General features: G+C 38.9%; 1 protein-coding gene across 1 annotated transcript; it reads left to right on the forward strand.

Moving 5' to 3' along the window:
• Positions 1 to 9165: 9165 nt before the first annotated feature.
• LOC110617476 (pentatricopeptide repeat-containing protein At2g18940, chloroplastic) lies at positions 9166 to 12120 on the forward strand. The gene has a single exon (XM_021760270.2). The coding sequence runs from the start codon at positions 9346 to 9348 to the stop codon at positions 11857 to 11859; it is 2514 nt and encodes an 837-aa protein (XP_021615962.1). The 5' UTR covers positions 9166 to 9345; the 3' UTR covers positions 11860 to 12120.
• Positions 12121 to 13128: the final 1008 nt, after the last annotated feature.

Genomic DNA, 13128 nt, shown 5'->3' on the forward strand with positions numbered 1-13128 from the left:
CCACCTTCGGGGGCCAAAGGTGCTCCCTAAACTGCACCATGTTCGGCGGCCGAAGCTGGCTTTCATTCCTTGGTGCTTTTCTTTCAAAAACTCAATTTCTTTCTTCATTCAAAGCATAAAACATGCAAAAATATTTTATAAAAACATTATTTTACCCTTCTAGAGGTTTTCGACATCCGAGAATCCACCGAAAAATAGGAATTCCGATGCCGGGGTCTAGCCGGGTATTACAAAAGGGGACACTCTAACCCAGAAGCTATCAGACCCACTCTATCCACGGCTCTTGGAGCAACAAAAGGAAGAGAAAAGCATCAGGGTTCATGAGAGCATACATATCAGAACATTCAAAAGTGAGCGTACCTGACACCACTGTGTTCGATGCGTTAGCTTCCTACTGAGTCAGGGAGAAGATCCGAGTTGGAGCTGACGGACCTTCTCCGCGGGAACCTGCGGAAGAAGAGGCTGACCCTCTCTCTCTGCCTCAACCACTGACCTGCGACATGGCTGGAGCTACTGGCTGAGCCACACTACCTGAAGTTGCCCGCTGGGACTGTGCCAACCAGGGTGCAGTGGGACACTCACGTGCTATGTGTCCCTGCTATTCGCATCTGTAACATGCCGTAATCCCATACCGACAGACTCCCTTGTGCGGCCTTTCACACCTCAAGCATCTTGAACTGCCTGAGCCAGAGCTTGAGCCACCACCAAAACCCAGACTAGACTTCAACCTTTTCCAGAACTTGCTCTTCTTCGATCTTCGGAGGCCCCTGCCCCACTTTGTACTTCTTGTGGGGGCTGCACTCAGAGGTGAGAGATCAATTCTCTCTGTACCTGGGGTTGTGGAACCCGAGGCCTGAGCGCCTTCTTGCAATTCCCCTACACTTTCTCCTGGCACACCTACTACCAAACTTTTATCTCTTCTCTAAACATCCATCTCTTCTCTAAACATCCATCTCTACTTCCCTCATATCAGCTGACATCCTTCTTGGATCCATTCCTCCTCTGTTTACATCAAAAGACCTTCTAGGGTCCCTTGATGTTTCCCATCTACCAACTCTACACGACTGTGCTCTCGGCAGAGCAGGGGGAGAGATATCCATACCTTCCCTCACAGGTGGAACTCCAGTCGATCCCGCATATCGACGAGTGTCTCGCATCCTGACTTCTGAAAAATAGCACACATCACCTAAACATTAGAATCATATGGTTCATGTGGAAACACATGAACCCGCATCACATACATAGCATAACATTTATGCACATGCATAAAATCATGGCATTTTACATCATCATTCAAGACAGGACTCTACATCCTATCCTGGTGGACATGATTTTCCTATTGTGCTTGCCCTTCTATAACCTCTATGAGCCCGACACTCTCTAGGTCCGACCATGTGAACCAGGCTCTGATACCAATCTGTAACAATCCAAAATCGGACCGCTACCGGCGCTAGGATCCAGATCGACTTAAGGTCGTCGGGACCCGTAGCAAGCCAAGCATACAACCTGTCATACCTGATAAATCCCATACATGATCATACATTTTTATAAAAATTTTAAACTTTCCATCTACCAAGCCTGACTTGTGCATGCACTAATACTGAATACATAAAAACTCCCATACTAGAGCCCTCATCAAATGCTCTAGCTAGGTCAACATTACATACATCAAGCTTGGTTTACATCACATTAATAAAACATTACATATAGATCATGTATCAAAAGGGATTAACCATAAACTCTAGGGTCAAGCACAATACTAATCCTCAATATAAATTTATACAATATCTTACAATGCATTACATTACATTATCTTTCATATCCACGACTAACTATTACATACACTATGCCTTTACTCTTGCTGACCTCCTGGTCTATCCCGAACCTACAAGCCTGGGGGTTAAGGGAAAGGGGTGAGCTACTAGAGCCCAGTGAGCAGAATAGTGAACAATATATTAAAACACATGCTTTCATGGAATGCATCATATCACAAACAAATCACATCAAGGATGGACTTGTCACCAATAGCCCTCTACACATTCCAATGGTGCCAGGGACGTAGAATGGGCCTCACGGGTCTTTCTCTTAACATAACATAACATAACATAACATTCCAATATGCCAGGGGCGTAGAATGGGCCTCACTGGTCTTTCTCTTATATCTTGCCAGGGGCGTAGAATGGGCCTCACTGGACTTTCGTACCGTATCATCGTCATCATACCATATCGAAGGCTAATGGATCATCCAACATCCATCCACATCAACATCATAGTATGCAATGCAACATATTCGTGAATTCTAATGCAACAACCTAGTATATATCATGGCATTCGTGATGCATGAACATGCTTAAAATTTATTTGCTTTGAAACATAAAGATCCATTCTACTCACCTCAGGCTGACTCTGCACAGACTCTGAAGCAGCTATCTCACTGCTAGGGTCTTCGGTTCCTCGGGTCTGAACCTACACAGGTGGACTCAAATGAGGGACCAAACAAACACTAACATGACTCTAAACATCTCCCCAAAAACCCCCTAAAACATCATAAAACAATCATAGAAAATATGCAAAGGAAGGCTGGACAGGGCACTTTCGACGGCAGGTTCGGCGGCCGAAAGTCCCTCCAGAGCCGAAACTCAGACACTTTCGGCGGCAGGTTCGGCGGCCGAAAGTGGTTCCAGAGCTGAAACTCGCCAACCTTCAGGGGCAGGTTTGGCGGCCGAAACTCCCTTCCAGAGCAGAAAGTCCAAACTTTTGGGGGCAGAGTTCGGCAGCCAGAACTGCCTCCCCAGGCAGGTTCGGCGGCCGAATATGGCTTTGGCAGCCGAACCTGAGTTCTTCCAGAATGGGAGAACTCAAGCCTCTCATGCACATTTGCCTCCCAATCTTCTAAACTCAAGCACAACCTTCCCAAACATGCATAAATATGTACACAAGCATATAGGGGTCTCAAACTATCCTATACCCCAACAAACATCACAAAACCACATACATTTCATCATTTAACTCATATAAACCCTAACATTTACAACTACTCAAATCATGCATAAAACTCCCTTAAAACCCCTCAAAACTTACTAAAAATATAAAAGAAGGGTAGGATCTACTCTTACCTCTTGAAAATCGAGAGAAGAGGCGATCCAAACTCGGAGATGGGAGAAATCGAGCTCCGGGGTCTCCAAGCTTCAAAACTTCGTTCTTTGCTCAAAATCTTCAAAACCAAGTTAAAACTCATCAAAAAATGAACGATTTGAAGGAAAACATCAAAACTAACCATGGAAGGGCATGGACTCACCTTTGTTCGAAAATGGGGAAGAAAACTCGCCCATTTTCGGACATGGGGCCTTTCATAGGTGGCTAGCCAGACCACCTTCGGAGGCCAAAGGTGCTTCCACAACTCCACCATGTTCGGCGGCCAAACTTGACATTCGGCTGCAGCAAATGTAACATCCTCAAACCCATAGCTAGAGTGGTGCCATCATTAGGTATGAGTTAGGCTATTTCACTACTATAGTAAGTGGCATTAGGGGAGGTGCTAACTTAACTCTAATCTGCTAATAACTGAATCATAGAAAACTCAAATAAAGAAACAGACATATCCAGAAATAAAGCAGACAGTGTGATTAGCGATTCGGGAACGAGTCACTTTCGGGAGGTGCTTAGGGTTTCCCGACGTGCTTGCTTGAGGTGCTTGTTCACATCCGTCATGCTTGCTTACGTGAAAAAGGACTTTTAACGGCTAAATGTATAGTTTAGTAGGTCAATCTATGACTATTGAAAGTTTGAAAACTAAATTGAAACATGGTAAAGAGTTTAGTAGGTCAATCTATGAATATTGAAAGTTTGAAAACTAAATTGAAACATGGTAAAGAGTTTAGTAGGTCAAAGTATAAATATGGAAAGTTAAAGGATGATGTGTCACCTAATTATGCATGAAAGAATGAAAAAGCAAAATAGAAAAAGTGGCTGTCTTCTTTCTTCCTTCCCATTGCCATAGGTCATCCATTTTGTTAAAAGAAAATGCTTTGCTTTTCTTTCTCCCACCAAAGCTAAGCTAAACCTCACTAAAGCCAAGCCAAACCTCACCAAATCAGCTTCTTTCTTTAACCAAAATTCATCCTAAGATCAAGAGCTAAAGGAACAACCATATAGTGAAAGAATTGAAGAAGAAAAATTTAGGGTTCCATATGCACCAAGCTTGAAAATCAAAGGTGAGCTTAGAAATGAGTAGGAAATAGCATCATCTCATTTCTTCATGCATAAATTGGAATTATAAAGCTTTAATTTATAGTTTATTCAATCCTTCCCTAAGATATAAATTGACATAGGTGAAGGAACATCAAAGGGAAAGGAGATAGCTAGAGATTAGAAGAGGAAAAGAAAAGAAGAATTCAAGAAAGGTTTGGTGTTTTAATGATTTTCTGTTTTCCTTTGATTCTGCCATGAATAAGTGAAATTAGGGGTTGATTTTACTTGCTGGAAATGTTGCTTTGATTGTATAAATATGTTATATGAATGTTAAAATGATGTTTGAAAGGCTGAGAGTAAAGAAATTTAACATGGGAGCTAAAAGTGTAAATCTGGCAGAATAGGTTGTAACAGGACAGCTTGTATTACTAACTTCATAACTTATTGTGTCTATAGTAAAATTAGGCCTAAGATATACCAAATGAAATCTAAGACAAATATCTAAAACTTTCATGAATTGACCAAATTCGGAATCTATAGGTAAGATGATGAAAATGGCAAGTGAACTTAAACTGGATACAGTGGTAGTACATCCGGAACAGAGTTTATTGAGTATACCATAACTAATTATGTACTCAGTAAAATTTGTTAAGACTAGTGCCAAATGAATTTTAAGAAGTATACCTAAAACTTTTTAGAAGACACTTAAGCTTGAATTTGTATGGAAATGCATGAATCTGATAAGTTTTGTGATACTATAAACAAGTACCAAGACTGGACTGATTAAAACCTTATTGAGCAGCTTGTAAAGAAAAATTCATAACTTAAGTTAGGATGATCAGATTTTCATGAACCATACCTTGTTGGAAAGATAAGACATAAATGTACATTTCTTATGAAGAAACTGAAGTCAAATTGTAACTCTAAACTGCTTGAAAAGTTTATGCAATATATGGCAGAATGTAGTTTTCTATATTGAAATGCTAAGTCAATAAAGTTTTGCACTATTTGCCATGAGTTTTCCATATTGTAAACCTTGGCATATGATATATGTACTTTGGAAAAAGAAATCAAATAGCTTCAAATGACATGCATTTACATTGATACATTGAGTTAATGATACTTGGCCCTGGTAAACGTAATAGGAGTCGAGGTTAGCTTAAGGGTATGGCATGCCATATAAACATACAGAGTTCGCAGTACTGCTACCGATACATGATCTATATTTGAGGTTACTTATCAGGTACCTCATAAGCATGGCCACAAAGCCCTGCTATCACAGTTTTGGCCTCTGAGCCTACCGTTCAGCACTCAGTGCCTACCGTTATAACTCCTTATCTACCTAGTCGATCCTACTATGTGTTTATAAGGGCTAAGATCTTAATAAAGATTGATACTTGATCTTGTGAACTTATTGGTGAATGTTAACATGTTTGCATTTACTAGCTTATAATTATTTACTTGATTATCTATATATGCGAGCTTGTTTATTTTATTCTGTTATTTGTTGCTATCACCCACTGAGCATTAGCTCAGCGTGTTGGTTTTTTTTACCTCACGCAGGTTGTAGATAAAGTAGGCACGCGAAGTTCATCAGAGGTCTACATCAGATACCAAGACCATTATCATAGCTGGTTGTTTTGAGTCTCTTAGTCATAGTATAGTTTTATTTTGGCATGTACATATTAAAGAGAGTGAGTTATGAAGGTCATGTAAATCAAAGAATAGTAAGATGTCAAATAACAGTTGATAATGTTGCATGTGTTTTTCATATATGCTACAGGGTAAAATGTGGATGAAAAAGAGGAGACTCTGCAAAAATTTTGGTTTAAACATTTACCTTAATCGCTTTATAAAATTTACTTGGACTAGCTAAAACTTGGTAGTTACAGATAAAGAAAATTGTTTAGTCTTGATATGTATAAAAGGTATAGTTTGTGACAGACCTAGCTTTATCTACATTTGATAGGGTAAGGGGTGTTACAATTAGAGTGTGACGGTCAGCTGCTTCCAGCTGCCTGCTTGCGGATTTGCGGCGCAAATCCGTCCCACATCAGAAGATTTAAAGAAAATAGATTTGTATATAATAGCTAGCACAGAACTACTAAATAACTTGGGTTAACCATTTTGGGCCAAGTGGAAAGTAGGGCCTAAAAGTTATTTGGGTCAGTTTGGGCCCGGCTGTTTCATTTGGTATCAAAGCCACCCTGGGTCAAACAAATTGTGCGGAGCTAGTGGGCCTGCGAGGAAAGGGCTACCCGTGAAAGACGAGGTGGAGCCGCCCGAGGTACTAGCGAACCACAATACCTAAGGGTCCGGTCCTGGTGAGCAATTGTAACCGATTCAGTTGCGACGAGGACGTCGCAAAAATTTAGTGGGTCCGAGTGTGACGGTCAGCTGCTTCCAGCTGCCTGCTTGCGGATTTGCGGCGCAAATCCGTCCCACATCGGAAGATTTAAAGAAAATAGATTTGTATATAATAGCTAGCACAGAACTACTAAATAACTTGGGTTAACCATTTTGGGCCAAGTGGAAAGTAGGGCCTAAAAGTTATTTGGGTCAGTTTGGGCCCGACTGTTTCAGCAAAAGGGAGCCACTTTCGACGGCCGAACATGAGGTTCGGCGGCCGAACCTGGCATTTCCCTTCAAAACTTTCTTTTCTTTCAAAACTCAATTTTCTTTCTAAATCAAACCATAAAACATGTAAAAACATTTTTGGAAAACCTTTATTTTCACCCTTCTAAGGGATTCCGACCTCAGGATTCCAGATTCCAACGGAGATCCCACCAGAAAGTTGGAATTTCGATGCTGGAGCTTAGCCGGGTATTACACTACTCACTGCAATGATATCTTAATCTCTTGGTCCTGGAATAAACAATAGCTAATGTGAAAGATAAGTTTTAGATTGGTGGTTTGTAGTAGTTTACAGACAAATAATAAATTATAATGGAAACTTCGAACAAAAAGAGTATTATGTAAATGCACTTTAGGATGTAGGATAATTAGACCATATTGAAACACTATGGTAGAAGAGTTATTAGGCAAATGAACTGTGACACTAGACTTTTAAGTAATAAGGGATTGAAATAAAGACATAGATGACACACGTGATTGTGTCACCTATTTCTATAATCCAAACATCATTCACAAATGATCAAATGCAATAAGAACTAAAAGAGTAAAGTTACTAGAAAAGGAAGCAAAGGTTTACATAGAACTACTGCCAAGGCCTTGTGCCAAATTATTGCTAGTATTAGTAGCCATAGTAGCTTTCCCTTTAACCAACCTATGTACTTCTTGCTGTGGAGAACTCAGCACAATATTGATTTCCTTAAGGTTATAGCCCCCTTCAGCACACTTAAGAGGTGTGTCGAATGCATTTAGTTCCTCAACATTAGCCGCAACTTTAGTTTTACTATCATTAGATTGTCTATTGTTCTACCCATAGTTTTGATTTTTGGCCTTAAACTAGTTTGGATACCCTATCAGCTTGAAGCATCCATCCTAGGTATGGCCTTTCATATCATAATAATAGTGATGTCACTTTCTACGATCATGCTTCCCCTTAAAACCTTGGTACTGATGTTGAGTTGGTACCTCATTGAGGAGGGCTAAAAATTCATTCATAACAGGCACAATACCTAAAACCTGCCTTTAGAACTCAAATTTTAAGACCATAGAGTAGGCTTTATTAATGGAAGGCAGAGGAACTTGCACAAGGATTTCATCCTTGACTGGATAAAAAACATCATTCAAGCCAATGAGGAACTCCATTAGTTTATTCATTTTATGGATTTTATCCATTCTCTTGACCATACCACAAGTATATGGAGGCAAAATCTCCATAGATCCTAGCTCATCCAAAAGAACCTTCAGTTTGGTAAAGCATACTGAAACTAATAGGTTTTCTTTTGACATGGAATTAATTTTTCTTAAAAAATTGATATATTAAGAGCACATTGCTCTCACCATATCTTTCTATCAATTCCAACCATAAGTCCCTAGCATATGGTGTGGAGGTAAAGGATTCCATTAACTCTTTGGAAATAGAGTGCATGATCCACGATGTGACTATGTAATCACTTCGCTTCCATTGTTTAAATCTCTTAGAGTCCTCCTTCAGAATTGAGATAGTACCATCCATAAACCCTAATTTTTGTTTGGCACCAAGTGCTATTCTAATCGCCCTACACTCTAAGATTTAAAATTGGTGCCAACCAGACATGCAGTTATGAGAATCATACTTGAATGGTCCGAGTTTTGCAAAGATAAAGGATCTCTGGCGTTCTGATCTCATTGTTCCTCCTTTCCAATGGCAACTTTGCCTCCATGAATGGTGGTTTCAGGTTGATCCTCCATCTGCTAACTTCTAAAAAACTCCATTGATAATCAAGAATAGAAAGATTAGAAGGAACTCATTTCAGATCTAGAATAATTTACTTTTAGATCTAAAGGAAAACACTTTAGATCTAAAGTAAACTCTTCTTAACTTGCTCTGATACTATGTGCGACAGTAAAAGAGAGAAAACTGATACTATGTGCAATAGTAAAAGAGAGAAAACTTTCAAGATTGTTTTATTTTATGACAAAAGGGTGTTTGTAAATAATAATAACAAGCTATTTATGTGTCTTTAACCTACAACTCATGTGCCAAGCACAACAAGACAAGATAGAGCCAATAAACAACAATACAAGAATGAACCTTTCAAAAAACAAAGCTACAATGTTTTAACTAAAAACTACATTGTTTTGATTATTTTTTAAAAATATAATTAGTTAAATATTTAAAATATTAAATTTGATTACTCATTTTAAAAAAATATAATAGAATTGCAAATATTTATAAAGTATAGAGTTAAATGGCAATTCTCCCTAAATTTTAGAAAGAAAAGTGTTTTGTAGTGATTAACTTTTCTGAAAATAAATTTAAAATAAATTAAACAATAGGACCTTTTAGAAAACTAAGTTATTGGCCCTAAAAGAAAATGATGAAAAAGGCTTATCGCAAGCGTCTGCCAATCTTCCATCATCAATAGAGACCAAACAACCATCCCTACCGCCTTACCCGCTCTGGCTCTCTGTAAAGTGCAATGTTTTCCTCCACCATTTGAAGTGTAATCATCCAAAAACCTACTTCTGAGTTCATGCGATGCGATGGAAGGTACTCTGTTCCCCAACAAACCAGCGTATCCTATCCAAAAGAACAGACCACCAAGGCCGAACCCATCTCCGAAATTCAGCTCAGCAAAACTACCACCAACTCTTCCTCCTTCCCATCTCTCTTTCCAATTTGACTCTCTCCTCCAACACCTCCTCCATCTGTCTTCTACACCCAATTCAACGGCCCACAAGCTAAACGATACTAAATTCTCTTCTTCTCTTCGAATTTCGGATGATTCAGACCAGAAACAGCTCCAACCAGCTCCAAAAGGAAATCCCATTTCAGTCCTTGAGTTTGAAGTCGACAAAGAAGAGGATGTATCCGATAACGGGTCTCTCGATTACTTGACAAGGAAGGGTAAGTTGATACTTGATTCAATTTTGGAACAGCCTTTGCATTGTTTGAGTTCTTTCTTTGATACTTGCAAATACGAGCTGCTTCAAGTTGATTTGATTAGCCTCTTGAAAGCATTGGACTATTCTGGCAACTGGGAAAAAGCCCTTTACTTGTTTCAATGGACACTTTTGAATTTAGGAACTGCAAATGAGAAAATAGATAACAATGCTATTGAACTAATGGCCAGGATTCTTGGTAGGGAATCGCAGCATTCTATTGCATCGAAGCTCTTCGATGCTATTCCCCTTGACAAATACTTGCTAGATGTTCGCGCATACACAACTATTCTTCACACATACTCTCGTACAGGCAAGTATAAGAGAGCAATTGAAATATTCGAGAAAATGACGGAGTCAGGCTTGTCACCAACTTTGGTCACTTACAATGTCATGCTTGATGTTTATGGGAAAATGGGTCGGTCTTGGAATAAGATTGTAGGCCTCTTAGATGAGATGAGAAGTAGAGGACTTGAATATGATGAATTTACTTGCAGTACTGTAATATCTGCTTGTGGGAGAGAGGGCTTGCTAAATGAAGCAAAAGGATTCTTTGCTGTATTGAAATCTAAGGGCTATGTACCAGGAACAGTTACTTATAATGCTTTATTGCAAGTGTTTGGCAAGGCTGGGATTTACTCGGAGGCCTTGACAATCTTGAAAGAAATGGAGGATAACAATTGCCCACCTGATGCTGTGACTTATAATGAGCTTGTAGCAGCTTATGTGAGGGCAGGGTTATATGAGGAAGGAGTTACTCTTATTGATTCAATGACTTGTAAAGGAATAATGCCAAATGCTGTTACATACACTACGGTGATAAATGCTTATGGCAGAGCAGGAGAGATGGATAGAGCTTTAAAGTTGTTTGACCAGATGAAGAAGTTGGGTTGTGTTCCTAACGTGTGCACTTACAATGCTGTTCTTGGAATGCTAGGAAAGAAGTCACAATCAGAGGAGATGCTGAAGATTCTTTCCGATATGAAAATAAATGGATGTGCTCCTAATCGTATTACATGGAACACAATGCTTGCCATGTGTGGTAATGAGGGCGAGCACAAATATGTGAATCGGGTTCTTCGGGAAATGAAAAGTTGTGGGTTTGAACCTGATAAAGACACATTCAATACTTTAATTAGTGCATATGGACGGTGTGGTTCAGATATTGATGCTGCAAAAATGCATGAGGAGATGATTAAAGCAGGGTTTACTCCATGTGTTACCACATATAATGCACTTCTGAATGCTCTGGCTCGACGAGGTGATTGGAAAGCAGCAGAATCAGTCATCCTGGACATGAAGAAGAAGGGTTTCAAGCCCAGTGAAACATCATACTCATTGATACTTCACGCTTATGCAAAGGGAGGGAATGTGAAAGGCATGGAAAGGATTGAGAAAGATATTTATGGTGGTCATATCTTTCCCAGCTGGATGCTGTTGAGAACCCTTGTTCTTGCAAACTTCAGGTGTAGATCACTAATGGGTATGGAAAGGGCATTTAAGGCATTGCAAACACATGGATACAAACCGGATTTAGTTTTATACAATTCTATGCTTTCAATTTTTGCAAAGAACAATATGCATAAGCGAGCTCACGAAATGCTTCAATTGATTCATGAGAGTGGTTTGCAGCCAGATCTCATCACCTACAATAGCTTGATGGACATGTATGCCAGAGGGGGAGACTGCTGGAAAGCAGAAGAGATTCTCAGGATGCTAGAAACATCTGGTGGGAAACCTGACCTCGTTTCATATAACACTGTCATCAAAGCTTTTTGCAGACAAGGGAACATGCAGGAGGCTCTAAGAATCCTATCTGAGATGACAACAAGAGGAATTGGACCATGTATTTTTACGTATAATACTTTTATTACTGGCTATGCAGCACAGGAAATGTTTACAGAAATAAATGAGGTGATTAGCTACATGATTGAGCATGACTGCAGACCAAATGAGCTAACCTACAAGATCGTGGTAGATGGTTATTGTAAAGCAAGACGATATAAAGAATCTATGGACTTTGTTTCAAAGATTAAGGATATAGATGGCTCTTTTGATAATGAGTCTGTGCAAAGACTTGCTTCTCGGGTGCGCAACAATCTAGAATCACGGTGATTTGGAGTCATGACTTTGTTGAGTATCCTGCTTAGGTTCTTTACGTTAATGACTAGGGGAGCTTCAGGAGAGTTATGAAGGAAAAAAAAAAAGGTGGATTTCATTCTAATCTTTTTCTGGTAAGCTCCCTTGTCATATTTGTATAATAGCAATTTTGTTTAGAAACAAACTTCAGGTGTATGTTCTCTAGCAACTGTATCCAGGTCAAAAAGGTTTGTCAGTGTGAATATAATGGGAATGTCTATAATGATTCTGATTTTCTGTTCTTTTCTCTTTTTCTTTTGTGCTTCTGATGTTGATTATCATTTCTGGACAGTGCAGTTAGCTGCAATTCAGAAGGGGATACATTTAGAGGTCCTGTGTTACTAGTGTAAGTTCTAACCAGTTGTTTCTTCTTCTTTGGCACTTGTATATAAAGCTTCACTCTTATTGTTTTAGCTGACTTAGGCCTTTGCCTCTCTGTTTCATGAAAAAACAATAATCTATTTATTGAGTTATTCAAGATTCTTATACTGCAATCAACTATCAAAGAGGATGATGGTAAATAGGGCTGAGCACTATGCAGTTTGGACCCAAAAAAACCTATCGAACCAATTAAATTTGATGATTTGATTTGGTGTACACAGTAATTTGATTTAGTTTAGTTTTAATTTTTATAACTTTCAATGAGTTCAGTTTGATTCGGTTTTGCAAAATAAAATTTCAGTAAAATTGAACCACACCGATATGTACTGATATGTATTTTAGCAAAGGAAAGATTTGTACTCATTCTTTAGCCTAACAGGAAACTCCTAAAAGGTTTTTGGGGTCCTGGTTTCGACCCTCACATCCACTGATTCTTTCTAAGAATCCATGCCATACATCTCAGCCATTCCTATTAGTGATATATAATCTTTTTTAGCAAGGCCTAACTCTTTCATCTTCCTTCATCTCTCTTCACTAGTCACTCTTCGCCAATCTCTTATTTCTCTTATTGTCTTTCCCTCTCTTCTATTTTTGTTTCTTTATTTTCCCTATCACCCTACATATAGGATTAGAAATAGTGGAAGAAAATATAATGATTTGGATTACGGAGAAAGGAGGTTTTGGCAAATATGAGACTTTCTAAATCAAGAAGAAGAAAATATGATAGTAAATTACTAGCAGGTCCTTGTACTTTATCAAAATTGATTATTTAGTCCTGAACTTTTTAAAACCTAATTAAAACATCTATGTATTTTGTAAAATCACACTTTTTAATCATGCTAAGAGCTAGTATATTTAGGAAAA

This window comes from Manihot esculenta, chromosome 6 (genome assembly GCF_001659605.2).
Source record: "Manihot esculenta cultivar AM560-2 chromosome 6, M.esculenta_v8, whole genome shotgun sequence".
In the NCBI taxonomy this organism is placed as follows: Eukaryota; Viridiplantae; Streptophyta; class Magnoliopsida; order Malpighiales; family Euphorbiaceae; genus Manihot; species Manihot esculenta.